The sequence below is a fragment of the Saccoglossus kowalevskii genome, chromosome 11 (assembly GCF_978046115.1).
Source record: "Saccoglossus kowalevskii chromosome 11, keSacKowa6.1, whole genome shotgun sequence".
Lineage (NCBI taxonomy): Eukaryota > Metazoa > Hemichordata > Enteropneusta > Harrimaniidae > Saccoglossus > Saccoglossus kowalevskii.
In genome coordinates this window covers 5,109,622-5,123,478 of record NC_140651.1, presented here as the reverse complement: position 1 = coordinate 5,123,478, position 13,857 = coordinate 5,109,622, and the positions used below count along the sequence as shown (strand labels likewise).

Genomic DNA, 13,857 nt, shown 5'->3' with positions numbered 1-13,857 from the left:
AATCTTCAGAGATGCAGGTAGAACAGGAGGTAATAAATTAGTGTTGTTTATTTTAGTAACATTTTAAGATTGATGGTTAATACTCCCTTGTCAGCATAACATATATTGTTATGATATTTACATATGCTGGCCTAATGCTAGTACACATATAAACTGACACTCACCGATGAGGTACGAGGTGGTATTGTAGGTCTTGACAACACAGGGGATATCTTCTCTGGACTAGAACTGCCAACTAGAACCAAACAATCTTGTTAAATACTGAGTATATACAGTCTATGATTATACGGTATATAGTGCAGTGAGTTATCCTACCAGTGGCACTAGTAGTGACACTAGTGTAACATTCGGTATATCAAAACACACTTATATAGGCAGCCATACTGGTGCCTTCATCAAAAGTTTACTAGCATATACAAATACTTGTCATGTGACATGCAAACAATATTATTGCAACACATCTACACAGCCATATATGGCATATAGGCTGTACAAGGAAAAACTTTTGGAGTAACATTGCAAAGTGATATAAATTGAATCTTCTTATTTTCAGAATACTGCGCCAAAGGGCTGTGCATAGACACCCTAGCAGCCTGAGACGTGTGTATTTAATAAACTGTAACTATAAGATCTAATGAAGGTTTCTTTAATTCCTTTCACCTCCAAAATTTTGTATTCTGTAATAATACTATACCATGTTCATATGCAAGACTCTCCAATTAATAATAATTAACAAAATCTCACATACGTTGAAAATGATGGTGAAACTAATCTTACCAGGAAGCGCTTCCCCTCCTTCTAATGACAATTTGCTAAGATCAAGAGATGAAGACCGGACATGTCTCAGTTTCCTCCGAGGGGGTGGAGGAGGGGGGTCCAACCTCTGAGTCAACGACTTGTCATATCCATTCTCCACTGCTGGTGTTATTTCTGGTGATGTCTTGGGCTGGATGTCGTGCTGCAAATCTGTGGTTTCTGTGGGTGGCACATCTACTGAGACAGCTTGTCTGCGTAACACAGCCGCACCAGAGAATGATCTGGATAGCAGCAAGCAGTGGATAATCAAGATCATATACAAAATACTTTGTCTGGTATCGAGCAAAATTCTCCCAATATTGTAAAATACTTTATTTTAGCTGGAATTAATTTGAAAAGACTTTTTTGGTGTTTTGTATGGAATTTATTTTTTATTCACTAGATTTTATTTTCTCTGAATCATCCCTTCAGCGAAAATAGTGAAAATAAATTCCAAGCGAAAATAAAGTATTTTACAGTATATATTTTCTAGGACAACAAACAAATCTATTTCCAATAGTTCAATATATATCTCAATTACTAGTAAATATTTCCAGAGTAGTGGTCAAGCAATTGGTTGCATGTGCTGATTGTACTTCACCTGACTATTCTTTTAAGTTTTAAAAAAAAACAATGGAATGAAGAGCAATTTATCACTAAAACAGATTATAATATTGCAGCTGATTTTGCAATATAAAAAAATAATAACTTTACATAAGAAAAGAGAGAACAGAAAATTAAATTAAATTACAAGTACCTATTTCTTTTCTCCATGCTAAAGATAATTACAAGAATAAAAATAAAAGAATACAGATTAAATATTGCTATATGTAATTGACACTTATAGTGTAAAAAATAGAGAAAGTGAGTGCTTTTTGAAATTGACAGTTGACAGTAGATACACTTGTACAGCATTATTGTACCTATGATTTATCTCCATCAAAATGTGATGTGTAAGTGATGTACAAAGTGTCTGATAAAAGTAAATTTAAATCACGTTTTGAGAAGACATTAATAAGATTTATGGAGAGAAGAAGTTTGAGCAGAGTTTGAGATTCTCAAAAAGCTCAGCTACGACATTGTATGCATACAACTGTGTCAACCTCACAAAAAGTTTTACAAAGAGATTTAAGTTCATAATTTTGAAAAGTTTACAAAAGTTCATAATGTGACATTTTGTGACAGAAGGAAACATGATTATTTATATATTACAAAATCCTGAAGATTGCACAAATACACAAGATTAGGGAAGAAATAAAACTGAATATTCTTTCATTAATTTGTAAATCTCGGGAAGACGGTTTAATACTCAATGCGATCCAATAAAAGATTGAGAGTGATGTCATTGTCAGTTATAACTTTGTCAAGTCTATTTTGAAAACTACACTAAAATGAAATTCATGAGAATTTGTATTAGTGGCATTGGGAAATAAGTCACAATTGAGTATGTTTAGCATGTCAGTTTGGATGACAAAAATATGTATAAAAATTGATGGATACAGTGTTTGTGCTAACATGATATGAAATGGCATGGCAAGCCTAGAATTGGGCATAGAAGCATTGGCAGACATAGTCATGTTGTTCTTAACTGGAAACAAAAGAAGAACAAAGATAATGCTATAATAGTAGGGCTTTAGTTAATGCTTGGAAGAATCAAAACGATACAAATTTTATATCTCTCCGAAAATATGCAAGTTGTGATCTTCAGAGGAAACATAGCAATAATCAAAAATGTGACAAGCTTAGTTAGTCTAATCAAGAAGATTAGGACTTAGGTTAACTGTGAACAAATATGGGAATAATTTTAAATGAAATGTGTGACGATTAAGATGACAGAAATTTGAACTGTCAAGTGAAATATCGTGGCAGCCTCAATTAACATGAATACAAATAAAATCATTATCTCATAGCTAACGGTGTTCATAACTGAAATGTTTCCATGGCAATGTGAGAAAATTAAAACTCATTTTAAAAAAAATTTAAAAAAATTGGGAGGCATAAAACATACAGCAATAGGTAAGAAATTGACATAGGAGTATTTATGGTGGGGGTTATGTCATCTTGATATTATTAGTAATCACTACATACATGCATTAAAATTACAGTCTAAGGTTTTTATCCGATACTATTAACTAGAATATGCATGCATTCATTCAGTTCATGCTAAATGGTAATTTGAATCCAGGGACACCATCTTGTCCTTTATACATTGGGTAGCTCCTTGAATGCCATAGATTTTGCCTAAATTTGGATGCAACATTTTTCAATTTTTTATGTTTTTTCCTACTGTTTTTTCTGTCAATTTTGGATCTATTTTCCTATTGGCTCAGGTCTAGATAAAAAAAAATAATAATAGAAAAACAATTATCAAGATTTATTTTGTGGAAAGTGACAAAGAAAGAATTAGGATGTATAAAAATCTTAGTCGGAAAATTCAATTTAATGAAACAATATTGGTAAAAATCCTAAATATTTGATTAATTTTGCTGAAGCACATGCATAAAAAATAGCAAGCATCAACTAATTTTGATATTGTGCAAGGCTTCAGAGTGTTGCTTGTTGATTTATGGTCCAAGCATGAACAGTTCTTCAGATCTGATTTAAAACTTAATTGAATTGACTTTTGGTGGAGTGTGCAGTAACACATTTCCTCCTGAAGGCCACCACAGATAGCTGATATAAACAGTGTAATAACATCATCAGTAGGCAATGTGTTAAGTGATACATCCCTCCACCTAAAGATCCTGAAGCCACTTAACAGCATAAGAGGCAGATTGCTGTTAATTTTCATTTGTGCAAGCTAAGACAAATAACACATGCATGGAAGCACCGAGATACATGATAGTTACCACCACCACTAAGCCATGAGAGTAATGATCAATGTAATGGTTACCTGGGTCTGGATCTCGATATAATATGGGTATGAGCAGCTTTCTTTGAACTAGGCTGGTTGCCAGGCGCTGCAACTGATGAAGGCACAAGCTGGGGAGGCGGAGGAAGGGCATGTTTTTGTGCCGGAGATAGAACAGCTTTTTGCAGTAGCTGATGATGTTGAAGAGTGACTGTTGTACCTGCTGCAGAGAAGTTAGAAGTACATGTCACACAAGCTTATACAATTAATATGTAATAAACTATATTTAAATCCAGTGTGCCCTCTAAGAGGAATGATTTCTGAGGAATCTGGAGTCCCAAAACAGAGGTATTAAAAAAAAAGATTGTACATGGTTGTCGGCAGCTCTTGAAGGGAGCGGCTGTACACACAAACTAAACTGCTGTGACACATGATACCTTTAGTTTATACATTTATTTTAAATTATTTAGAAAATGTGAAATTCACATTACCAAATTCCTACAGTAAAAATGATTTTTTTTGTGTCATTTGTGTACCGGAAATTGAGCATAACGAGTTGGGTCACAAAATATCTCTGTGGATCAGCGGCATATCATATCGGCTTTATTAATAGAAGGCACACTGTTTACATCCTTAGTGATTGAGAGACATTAAAGCGAGAGGGTTGTCACCTGCCCATGATGAGAATTGAGTCCCAAGCAATGATAACAACACACGCTAAAAACACAAAGGCTCATGGGTAGACGCTTTTTTGTAAACAATGAAACGCTATGGCCATCTGATGCATGCACAGGTGACGACTCCCCTGCTTAAATAGGCTGACACCCTTCACATATACTAATGTAAACAGGTGTACTTCCCTCGCAACTGAAACCATATGCATTATTTATAGTACATGATGAGTTGAATAAAGTATTTATATGATTCTCGTATATGAGTAGACATGTATTACTGTAAACTATGGGAGGAAGTATTGAATATACAAATAACCGTACCAAGAAGATTAACCATAAATCAGTGTGTCAAAGATACAGCAAAGATTTACAGAGAAATTCCATCATTTACAATACTGAAACTATCATAGAAATTAAAAGTAAACAGGAAAAAATAAAATGTTGTTTACAAAGTACAAACAATATTTACATCTCATATACTAAAATATTAGATACATGTTGTATGTTAAATCTTTGAACACCAGAATTTTGCACATTTTTGTCTATAATTTCTTTGTTAATTTTGAATCCAATAAAATTATTTTCTCATCAGTTTTTGATTCTAATTTTTGTTAAAAAATGGAAAAAATAAGAAAGTTTATTGTGTGATAAAAAAATTGGCTTTGGTGTTCAAAGTATTAACACAGTAATATAGAACTATACAGATGTAGATTTATTAAATATGAACAAAAATATAAATTATGAGAAATATGTTATTGTCTTTATATTACACTTTCACACAAGATTCAAAGGAATGAACTTGAGAAGAATTATTATTAAGGAAAGAGTCTTGCATATGAAATTACAATAAAAAAAGTATGTTTTATGGAAGAACTTGAATAGTGGGTATTGTAAGAAAACTTCCAGCGCTTCACAATTAGATGCAGTTTGTTGTTATTTAGGGTTTAATCAACCTACCCCATTAGGAAATGCAAATTCCAAATAAGGGAAAATAGCATGACACTTCCTAGATGGATAAGGAAGAGAGTGCTTCTACCGTTGTCATCCTATTTCCCAGTCCTAGGCATGACACACAGATGTAATGTAGCATATATGCACACATATGCAAAATAATTAATATTCTGTAGCGATAAATACTACAGACACCTTTTCCCTAACAGACTGAAATGTTGTGTGCAATTATTTGAAATTTTGTATAATGTACTACGTAATGTAGGCAATAATATGCAAATATATTTTATGGCTAGTGAACATATTGCCCAATCAATGGACATACAATGCTAACAATACCTGACGTTGTAGCTATGACTCGTTTGTCTTTAGATGGTGGTGGTGGTGGAGGAAGCTTAGCTGGTTTTTGTTGATCTGTGACTGCATCAGGTCTATCAACATCCGTATACGATCTCTGTTTGACCAGTGATGGAGCCGTGATATCTTCAGAAAGACCGTTATTATCATACATCATACCACCTGTACCAGGATCTACCACAATACAGATAATAGGAATGAGATTTAATGACATCACAACATTAAAGATCAAACCATTCCTTGGTTTATACTGTAAAACATGTCTTTTTCGCGAGCATGTTTTTTTAGCGAATTTAGCGAGAGAACTGATTCGCTAATTCAAGATGTCGCTTATGACTTTATTATAAATTCAAAATGGCCAAGGCTTGGGGATTTGTATACAGTAATCCAGAACATCCTAATTACACATGACAGATTTTCTTTTTTTATGGAGGTAATAACTGCACATTTGTTTTGGCACATGACAGACAACTATTGTGAAAACAGGAAATCAACAATGACAAGAGAGATTCGCAAAATCAACATTTCGCTATTACGTCATTTTTAATAACACAATTCACTAAAATTGCATTTCGCTTTTTCAACATGTTTTACAGTACTTCTTTACATGTAGATGAAATGTTTCTGGTTAAATATTCAAGTTGAAAGCTTAGGACAAAGCTTTGATACAGTTAAATTGTAAGTGCAAACAAATAAACAGTGACATAACTGTGATGAATTTCATATTTTAACTAGCAGCCTGTCGACTGATATAGCTCCGCTCTTTGTGATGCATGCTCTGAAAGCAATGACTAAGAAGCAATTTAAACTTAATGCTAGCTGCTTTAATATCGCAAGACACCAACTTTCTTTATTTTGTTGCAGAGAATATTTCACTTAAATTAGAGATTTGAAGATGTCGTCATGAAATTACCAAATCTGACAGAGATTCACCCAAGGTACCTAAAAATAAAGTTACAAAGCAATCGGATTGGCAGTTTTCAAGAAGAAGTTGAAAATAACGTTTTTGACCAAAAATTACAAAAATATTCATCAAAATTAGAGAATTGAAGTATTGTCACAAAATCAACAACTCTGACAGAGGTCCACCTGATATACCTACATATACAATATCAAAGAAATTGGACAAGCAGTTTTCAAGGAGAAGTCAAAAATATAATTTTTTACCAAAAATGACAAAAATATTCATCAAAATTAAAGAAAGATATCATCACGAAATTAACAAATCTGAGAGAGGTGCACCCAAGGTACCTACATACCAAGTATCAAAGGATTTGGGCTAGCGGTTTTCAAGAAGAAGTCGAAAATAGTATTTTTGACCAAAATTGACAAAAATATTCGCTATAAATAAGACAATTGAACATATCCACATGAAATGAACAAATCTGAGAGAGAACCACCCAAGGTACCTTCCTAGAAAGTTTCACAGCTATACAGTTTGTGGTTTTTACGAAGAAGTCGAAAATGTAAAGTTGATGACGGTGGCGACGGAGGACGACGACAATCAGTAATACCATAAGCTCCGCTCGACTTCGTCGACAATGGAGCTAAAAAACCATCATGATGATAATTTAATGTCACATTTCTATATCAACCAAGTTGTGTTGAACACAAGCAGCTTATATATAGTTTTGTAGATGGACCTGAGCAAAGTCCCCCCCTCCTACATCACATTGATCAGTGAACGAATCCCAGCAAGCGACTTTAGAGACCACTCTTTGAATAAATGTAGAGTTCATACCTGAGAATGTGCGTGGTCTCAAAGCCGCTTCCTTGTCAGCATACTCCTGTGATAAATGTTGAGCCTCTGGTGACATTCTTAATGGGATTGGTTGAACTATTCTCCCTTCCTGTCAAAACAATTACCAACAATCTGAAGTCATCAAATATAATGTCTCTAGAAGTTTAAATTTAATAAAATTGATATTATCAGATCAAGGCCAAAAAGATCAGTTGAATGAATGAATGATGTTTAATTCACTATAAAACATATATACAGATAAAAATATACAAATGAATTTGATATATAAACACATGAGTAAATAAAATTATTAAAGTAAATAAGTGTATAATTTGAATTTTGAATTATAAGTTGGATTGGTACATTTAGAATCATATGAGGTTATTACGAGAATGAGACAAAGAATGCACAAAGACAATACAGTGAGAGTATTGATCGATGCATAGTGGAGGTTGATGCATTCATGTAATAAACTTGTATTACATCTTCCCAAATCAACCGCTTGGGACAGGATGCCCAGGATTGCGTAAAATGGTGAAAATCATTGGAACTTTCACCCTCCTAGAAAGTTTTCCATACTTGGAATTTGTAATTCCTAATATGGTAGAACGCAGAGACAGCAAGAAATACCGCAAAATGATGACGCACTGTAAATGTCAGGAGATATACTGGTGTATAAAGTGACAGATACAGAGAAAGTATTATGGTGATACCACAACGTATGCACTCAGACATTTAGTTACTTGTTAGTTGAAAATCTAATACTGGCAGTATACTTTTTCTGCATATACTTAGCGGTGCCTCGTAATAAACTTATAATATCAGGTAAAATTGGTACTGATCTAAAGAAAAAATTATTGATAAGATTGTCAGTTTCAATCATGTCGTTTAGTGACAATTACAGACATTCAATCAGACGTCCAATCATGGCTAACATGCAAATGAGTATCCATATAAAGCATATCATGTGATAACTTACAGGATCAGGTGATATGGATGCAAAGTCAAAATTAGCCGGTGATTGTGATGATGGGGACGGTGGCAATGCAGGCGGGGAACCGTGATCTGAAAATGTAGCCCACTGCTGCTGTCAATGAGAAAAACATAGGCTTTAGGGACCATGTACACAGATGTAATAACGTGAATGTATAATCATAAACCTTTGAACACATTTTCAATTATTGTATCCTTCCACAATACGTAGTAAAAGATAGTTATTTCATTAAATTTTATCACTTTTTATGAACACCAGAAACACAAGGTCCAAAATCAGTGAGCAGGTGAAGAAATTGACTGTGGGAAAAACATGCAACATATAAAGTCTGATAATGAAAAGATTTCAAATTTAAATTTTGTTTACAAGTTAGATTAAATTATTTAATTAAGATCAAAATCAACATTATTTGTATTGATCACTTATAAATGAGATAAACCTTGATTTTGAAGAATAAACTACTTTTTTCACAAAGTCGGATCAATGGTTAAAGATTTCTACACTTGCTGTACCCCGGTACATTTAGAAATTCTCTCCGACTATTGTGGAGTAGCATCTCCAACTATTGTGGAGTAGCATCTCCGACTATTGTGGAGTAGCATCACTTTGATGGAGGACACAAATTTTATCTGGCCATATTTTGATGGATTCTGGTGGAAATTACTGGACTAACAAAACAATCAAATATAATTATGATTATTATTATTATTAATAAAACTAAGTTTACAATAATATTTAATCAAATAAATTATTTTAAAATGAGCAATAAAACAGCATAGTTCCAGTAACTCCCGATGTCACCTATGCATTATTTTTCTTCATTGATTGATAGTTTGAAAATAAAAAAAAAAAATGTTTCTGCTTCAACCAATGTTATTACTGGTACCATGCTATAATACTTTATTCTGCAAATGTATAAATTATAGACATGAAGCAATTAATTTTAAATGAACTATGATAACAAAGTGTAATGTGTGCAGCTGATGAGATGAATGTGGTACTGCCCTCTATCAGGGTGTGTGGTACGGTACATTCAAGACATGTGTGCATCACAGGTTGTAGCACATTGACGGCAAATGAAGTAATGTAAGAGTCGTGAATGCACAGATGAGATATGAAAACAACATAATAATTAACAATATTTAATATTTCATTGAATTTTACCATTAACTTTATTAACTTTACATTATAGATAATGCAGGAAGAAACAGCAAGTTGCAATTGATGATTTACAGAGTTCTTTGTGAAGAAAAACAAATTATTTCCTTTTCACCACAAGTGCACATGGTGGGTCATTATACTTACGGTTTAACAATATGCACATAATGCGTTATGGAGAAACAAGCTTAACAGGTCTATGACAGACCAGTATCATTCCACACTAAATGACCATACTCAGCTACCGTACTTTATCAAGTAGTAATACATTTCAAATTTATTTGGTTATTTTTGTATTATATTCACCTATTTAGAGATTGTTTCGCACAGTTTACAAACTGAAAGTCAAATCAACATTTCAGCATCACAGTGATCGTAAATTTTTTTGTATTTCCCTCAAAAAATGGCGTTACTGTTTCATAGTATTACACAAATGTTTACTTGTTTTCTGATATATTCTTGTACATATTTAGAGAACAATTTATGTACAGTAAACAAAGGTATTTTTTTGTAATGTTACTTTGCTACATTTCTATGAACTCAGCACAATCCATACATCTCACTGGAATATTAATGCCTGTTAACACGCTGCTTCTTTAGATGAGAAATCATAAAGGTCACATCATATTTGTACCATTTTTTGTGATACATTATGTTATGTTTTTCATAAAATGTGTCAAATGAATGAGTTAGTAAACTATGAATACATACATTAATATAGCTGCGATATTGATGTTTGACCCCACTGTAGGTGAACTCCAGTTAACGGAAGGTACGAATTACGTATTTGCAGCGCATTTACATGGCAGAATTTAAAGTTTGGGAGAACTTAGAAAAGGTCAACTCAATTGTTTTCTTTATTGACTTGGTAATTTACAGTCAGAGACAAGGTGTATGAAAACAGGTTTCAAAAGAACATTCTGGTAAACTGATATAATTTGATCAGTAAAAAAAAAATCTAGAAATATGAAAGTTGTCCTTAACGTACCTCACCCTGCTGTAGCTGCGGTTGTTGTGGCTGTGGTTGAGGCTGTTGTGGATCCGGATCTACCCACTGTGCAGGAGGTGATGCCTTGGTAGCCGGAGAGTTTGAAGGTGTAGTCGGACAAGGAGCACTAGTAAATGGATCAGCTGACAATATAGAAAAATAAATATATACATATATATATACTAAAAAACATACCCGGTAATGCATTGTCATTTTGAATATAATTATACATGTTATGGGTAGGTTGTTCAGGAATGCAGCCAACATCAGCTATATGAAATGAACAAAGAATTTATACTTGGACAAGCACTACAGGGAAAGACAACATATCAGGGAATATTATTTTTCGGATATAATAAGGAGTATTATAATACTGCACACAAGGGATGGCATGCAGTTTACACACTTACAATATGAAATTTAATAACATACAAGATACAAACAAACTAGAAAGTATTTTCTCAGATTACTACCAACACATAAGCCTCAACTACGGTAATAACTGTATAAGCCAGCAAGACTTAAATTTACAAAGTCTTAACAATTTGAAGTATACTATTATCAACCATATGTACATAACAATTTGAATTAATCAAGTTACAACGAGTAATTTCATTTTATACTATTACTAACTACATGCAAGAATAAACAAAGTCTCAAGTACCATGATTTGAAATGACTTTTTTTTTGCATTCTTTTTTTTAACTATATAAATACATGACATTGTAAAGAAAATGAAAAGAATACCTATGTACAGGAAAAGGAAATAAGAATTCAAATCTAGTAATCGTTCTAGTTAAAAGTATTGTTCAAACGCACCTCACTTCTCTGCAAGCTCAGATTGCTTTCCGTTCATACATGCACTTTGATTTTCAACAGTATACACAGATTTAATATACAGCTTGAAACAATTCATGTTGATACTATTTCCCAATATTTTACAACGATAGATGTAGTATCGACCCATCAAGCGAAATGCATTAAATAATATATTGGCATGGTCTTCGACATCACCAAGGATACATTTCATTGCATTTAATGATACTTTGGTATGTGTATAGTACGATACCACTGTAATGCGCATGACCAGAATTTTGAAATAAAAACACAATCCCAGAAGAGGTGAAAATAGTCCTCTATTACTTTCTTACAAAACGTACATACAGGATCATCAATCATATTCCATGAGTGAAGAAGACGATTTGATGGCAAAAATTTCATAATAAGCTTGTATTGAAAATATCTTAATTTGGGATCCATTGTTATCCTGTAAGGAAGCGAAAACACTATTTTCCACGGAATGCTGCAGTCAAGAATGTCATGCCAATAGTGTTTAATATGCAAAGAGATATCATTTGAACTATGCAAATTCAATAAATACGTGTAAATATCTCTGTTAATTTTATCACCTGTAAACCATGTTTTTTTGCACATGTTTGGCCTACAGACCCAAATCTTTTCATTATTCAGCTTAGTTATTTTTCAAGCAGATGGGATGGCTGATACCAACTGGTTATAGTCGTGTTGTGTGAAATTACTAACGACATACAAGGTTGAATTATTCAACTTGTAAAATCTGAATCACACTATTATCTCAACTAACATACATACTCGGTAATCAAGTTTCAACAAAATACGATAAGCTTTACTGGTATATAATTATACCTATAGCCTGATGTAAATCAACCAGATCTCAACAAGCATGATTTCAATTTTATTTCTATGAATTACATTAAAATATAAATTTACCAAGTTTTGAAAAAGATTTAAATTATAATACTATAAACTACAAGATTTAAATCAACTGTGTTTTAACTAGCAAGATTTAAACTAACTGTGTTTTAACTAGCAAGATTTAAATTAACCGTGTTTTAACTAGAAAGATTTAAATCAACCATGTTTTAACTAGCAAGGTTTAAATAAACTGTGTTTTAACTAGCAAGATTTAAACTAACTGTGTTTTAACTAGCAAGATTTAAATTAACCGTGTTTTAATTAGCAAGATTTAAATCAACCGTGTTTTAACTAGCAAGATTTAAATAAACTGTGTTTTAACTAGCAAGATTTAAATCAACAGTGTTTTAACTAGCAAGATTTAAATTAACCGTGTTTTAACTAGCAAGATTTAAATCAACCGTGTTTTAACTAGCAAGATATAAATCAACCGTGTTTTAACTAGCAAGATTTAAATTAACTGTGTTTTAACGAGCAAGATTTAAATCAACCATGTTTTAACTAGCAAGATTTAAATCAACCATGTTTTAACTAGCAAGATTTAAATTAATTGTGTTTTAACTAGCAAGATTTAAATTAACCGTGTTTTAACTAGCAAGATTTAAATTACTGTGGAATAATTTATTTTCGCTGGAATTAATTTTCGCTGATAAGACTTTTGGGCGTTTTGTGTGGAACTTATTTTCACTGATTTTTTTAAGAGTTTAATGTGAAATATAGGAAAAAAAGTATATTCGCTGGATTTTATTTTCACGAAATCATCCCTTCAGCGAAAATAGCGAAAATAAATTCCAAGCGAAAATAAAGTATTCTACAGTATATTGCCAACAACTACAACTGTACATGCAATGACATTTGAATTTACATTTATCATGTGACAAATGTATTATATTTATACTATTGTGACACTCCATTAACTGTATGAAATTATATAAAATGTCTCTTCCTTGTACTTAAAGTTATATGCAATTACACTTGCGCTATGTGTGGTTCATAAAAACAGATCATGAAGAAAATGATACTATTTTTTTTGGCCATGCACCCTCACAAAAAAATTGATATACATGTACTGAAAGATTTGAATACAACACCAAGTTAATCTAAACTAATGAAAATGGGATGATATCTGCCTCAATATAAGAAGTAGACAGTATGACTAGTGCAATTCAGGTTTATTATAAACATTTATGTGCTGTGTCTTATTTCAAATAGACCCTTTACACATTCAGTCTCTTGAATGCAGTTGCCTAGATACTGGCGGCCATTTTGGTTCCCTCAAATGCCATTGAAGTAACAAAAAACATCTCATGGCCATGTACATCCAACATTACATGCAAAGGGTCTATAATGATAGAAGTGAACTCTAGACATGACATGCAGACACTGTGTGTGGATGATACACTGAATGAGAGAGTTAGAGATTATAACCTGATGACAGCATGATGCCAGGCTGTGCAGGCTGTGGTTGGACATCAGTATCATCAATATGTACAAGTACTGTTATGTAAAGACAAGATTAGAAAGGAGAGGGAGTGGCAGCAGTAAGTAGATCAGCCAATAATGAAACAAAGTGTGGGTGAGCGTGATAAGTGGATTTTCCCATGATCACATGAT

The 13,857-nt window shown here is 32.8% G+C and overlaps 1 protein-coding gene across 6 annotated transcripts in view; it reads right to left on the bottom strand.

Moving 5' to 3' along the window:
- Nucleotides 1–13,857, bottom strand: part of LOC102804933 (ralBP1-associated Eps domain-containing protein 1-like) — a 57,942-nt gene that overhangs the window by 6,104 nt on the left and 37,981 nt on the right. For 2 of the 6 annotated variants that reach the window (XM_085505647.1, XM_085505650.1), the window contains 8 exons: nucleotides 10,510–10,652; nucleotides 8,349–8,456; nucleotides 7,370–7,478; nucleotides 5,611–5,802; nucleotides 3,689–3,869; nucleotides 1,553–1,570; nucleotides 778–1,037; nucleotides 165–235 (listed from right to left, as the gene is read on the bottom strand). In XM_085505647.1, coding sequence (XP_085361773.1) covers nucleotides 165–235; nucleotides 778–1,037; nucleotides 1,553–1,570; nucleotides 3,689–3,869; nucleotides 5,611–5,802; nucleotides 7,370–7,478; nucleotides 8,349–8,456; nucleotides 10,510–10,652 — 1,082 coding nt within the window. The remainder of the gene's footprint in view (nucleotides 1–164; nucleotides 236–777; nucleotides 1,038–1,552; nucleotides 1,571–3,688; nucleotides 3,870–5,610; nucleotides 5,803–7,369; nucleotides 7,479–8,348; nucleotides 8,457–10,509; nucleotides 10,653–13,857) is intronic. The other 4 variants (XM_085505648.1, XM_078010121.2, XM_085505649.1 and 1 more) reach the window with 4 other exon arrangements.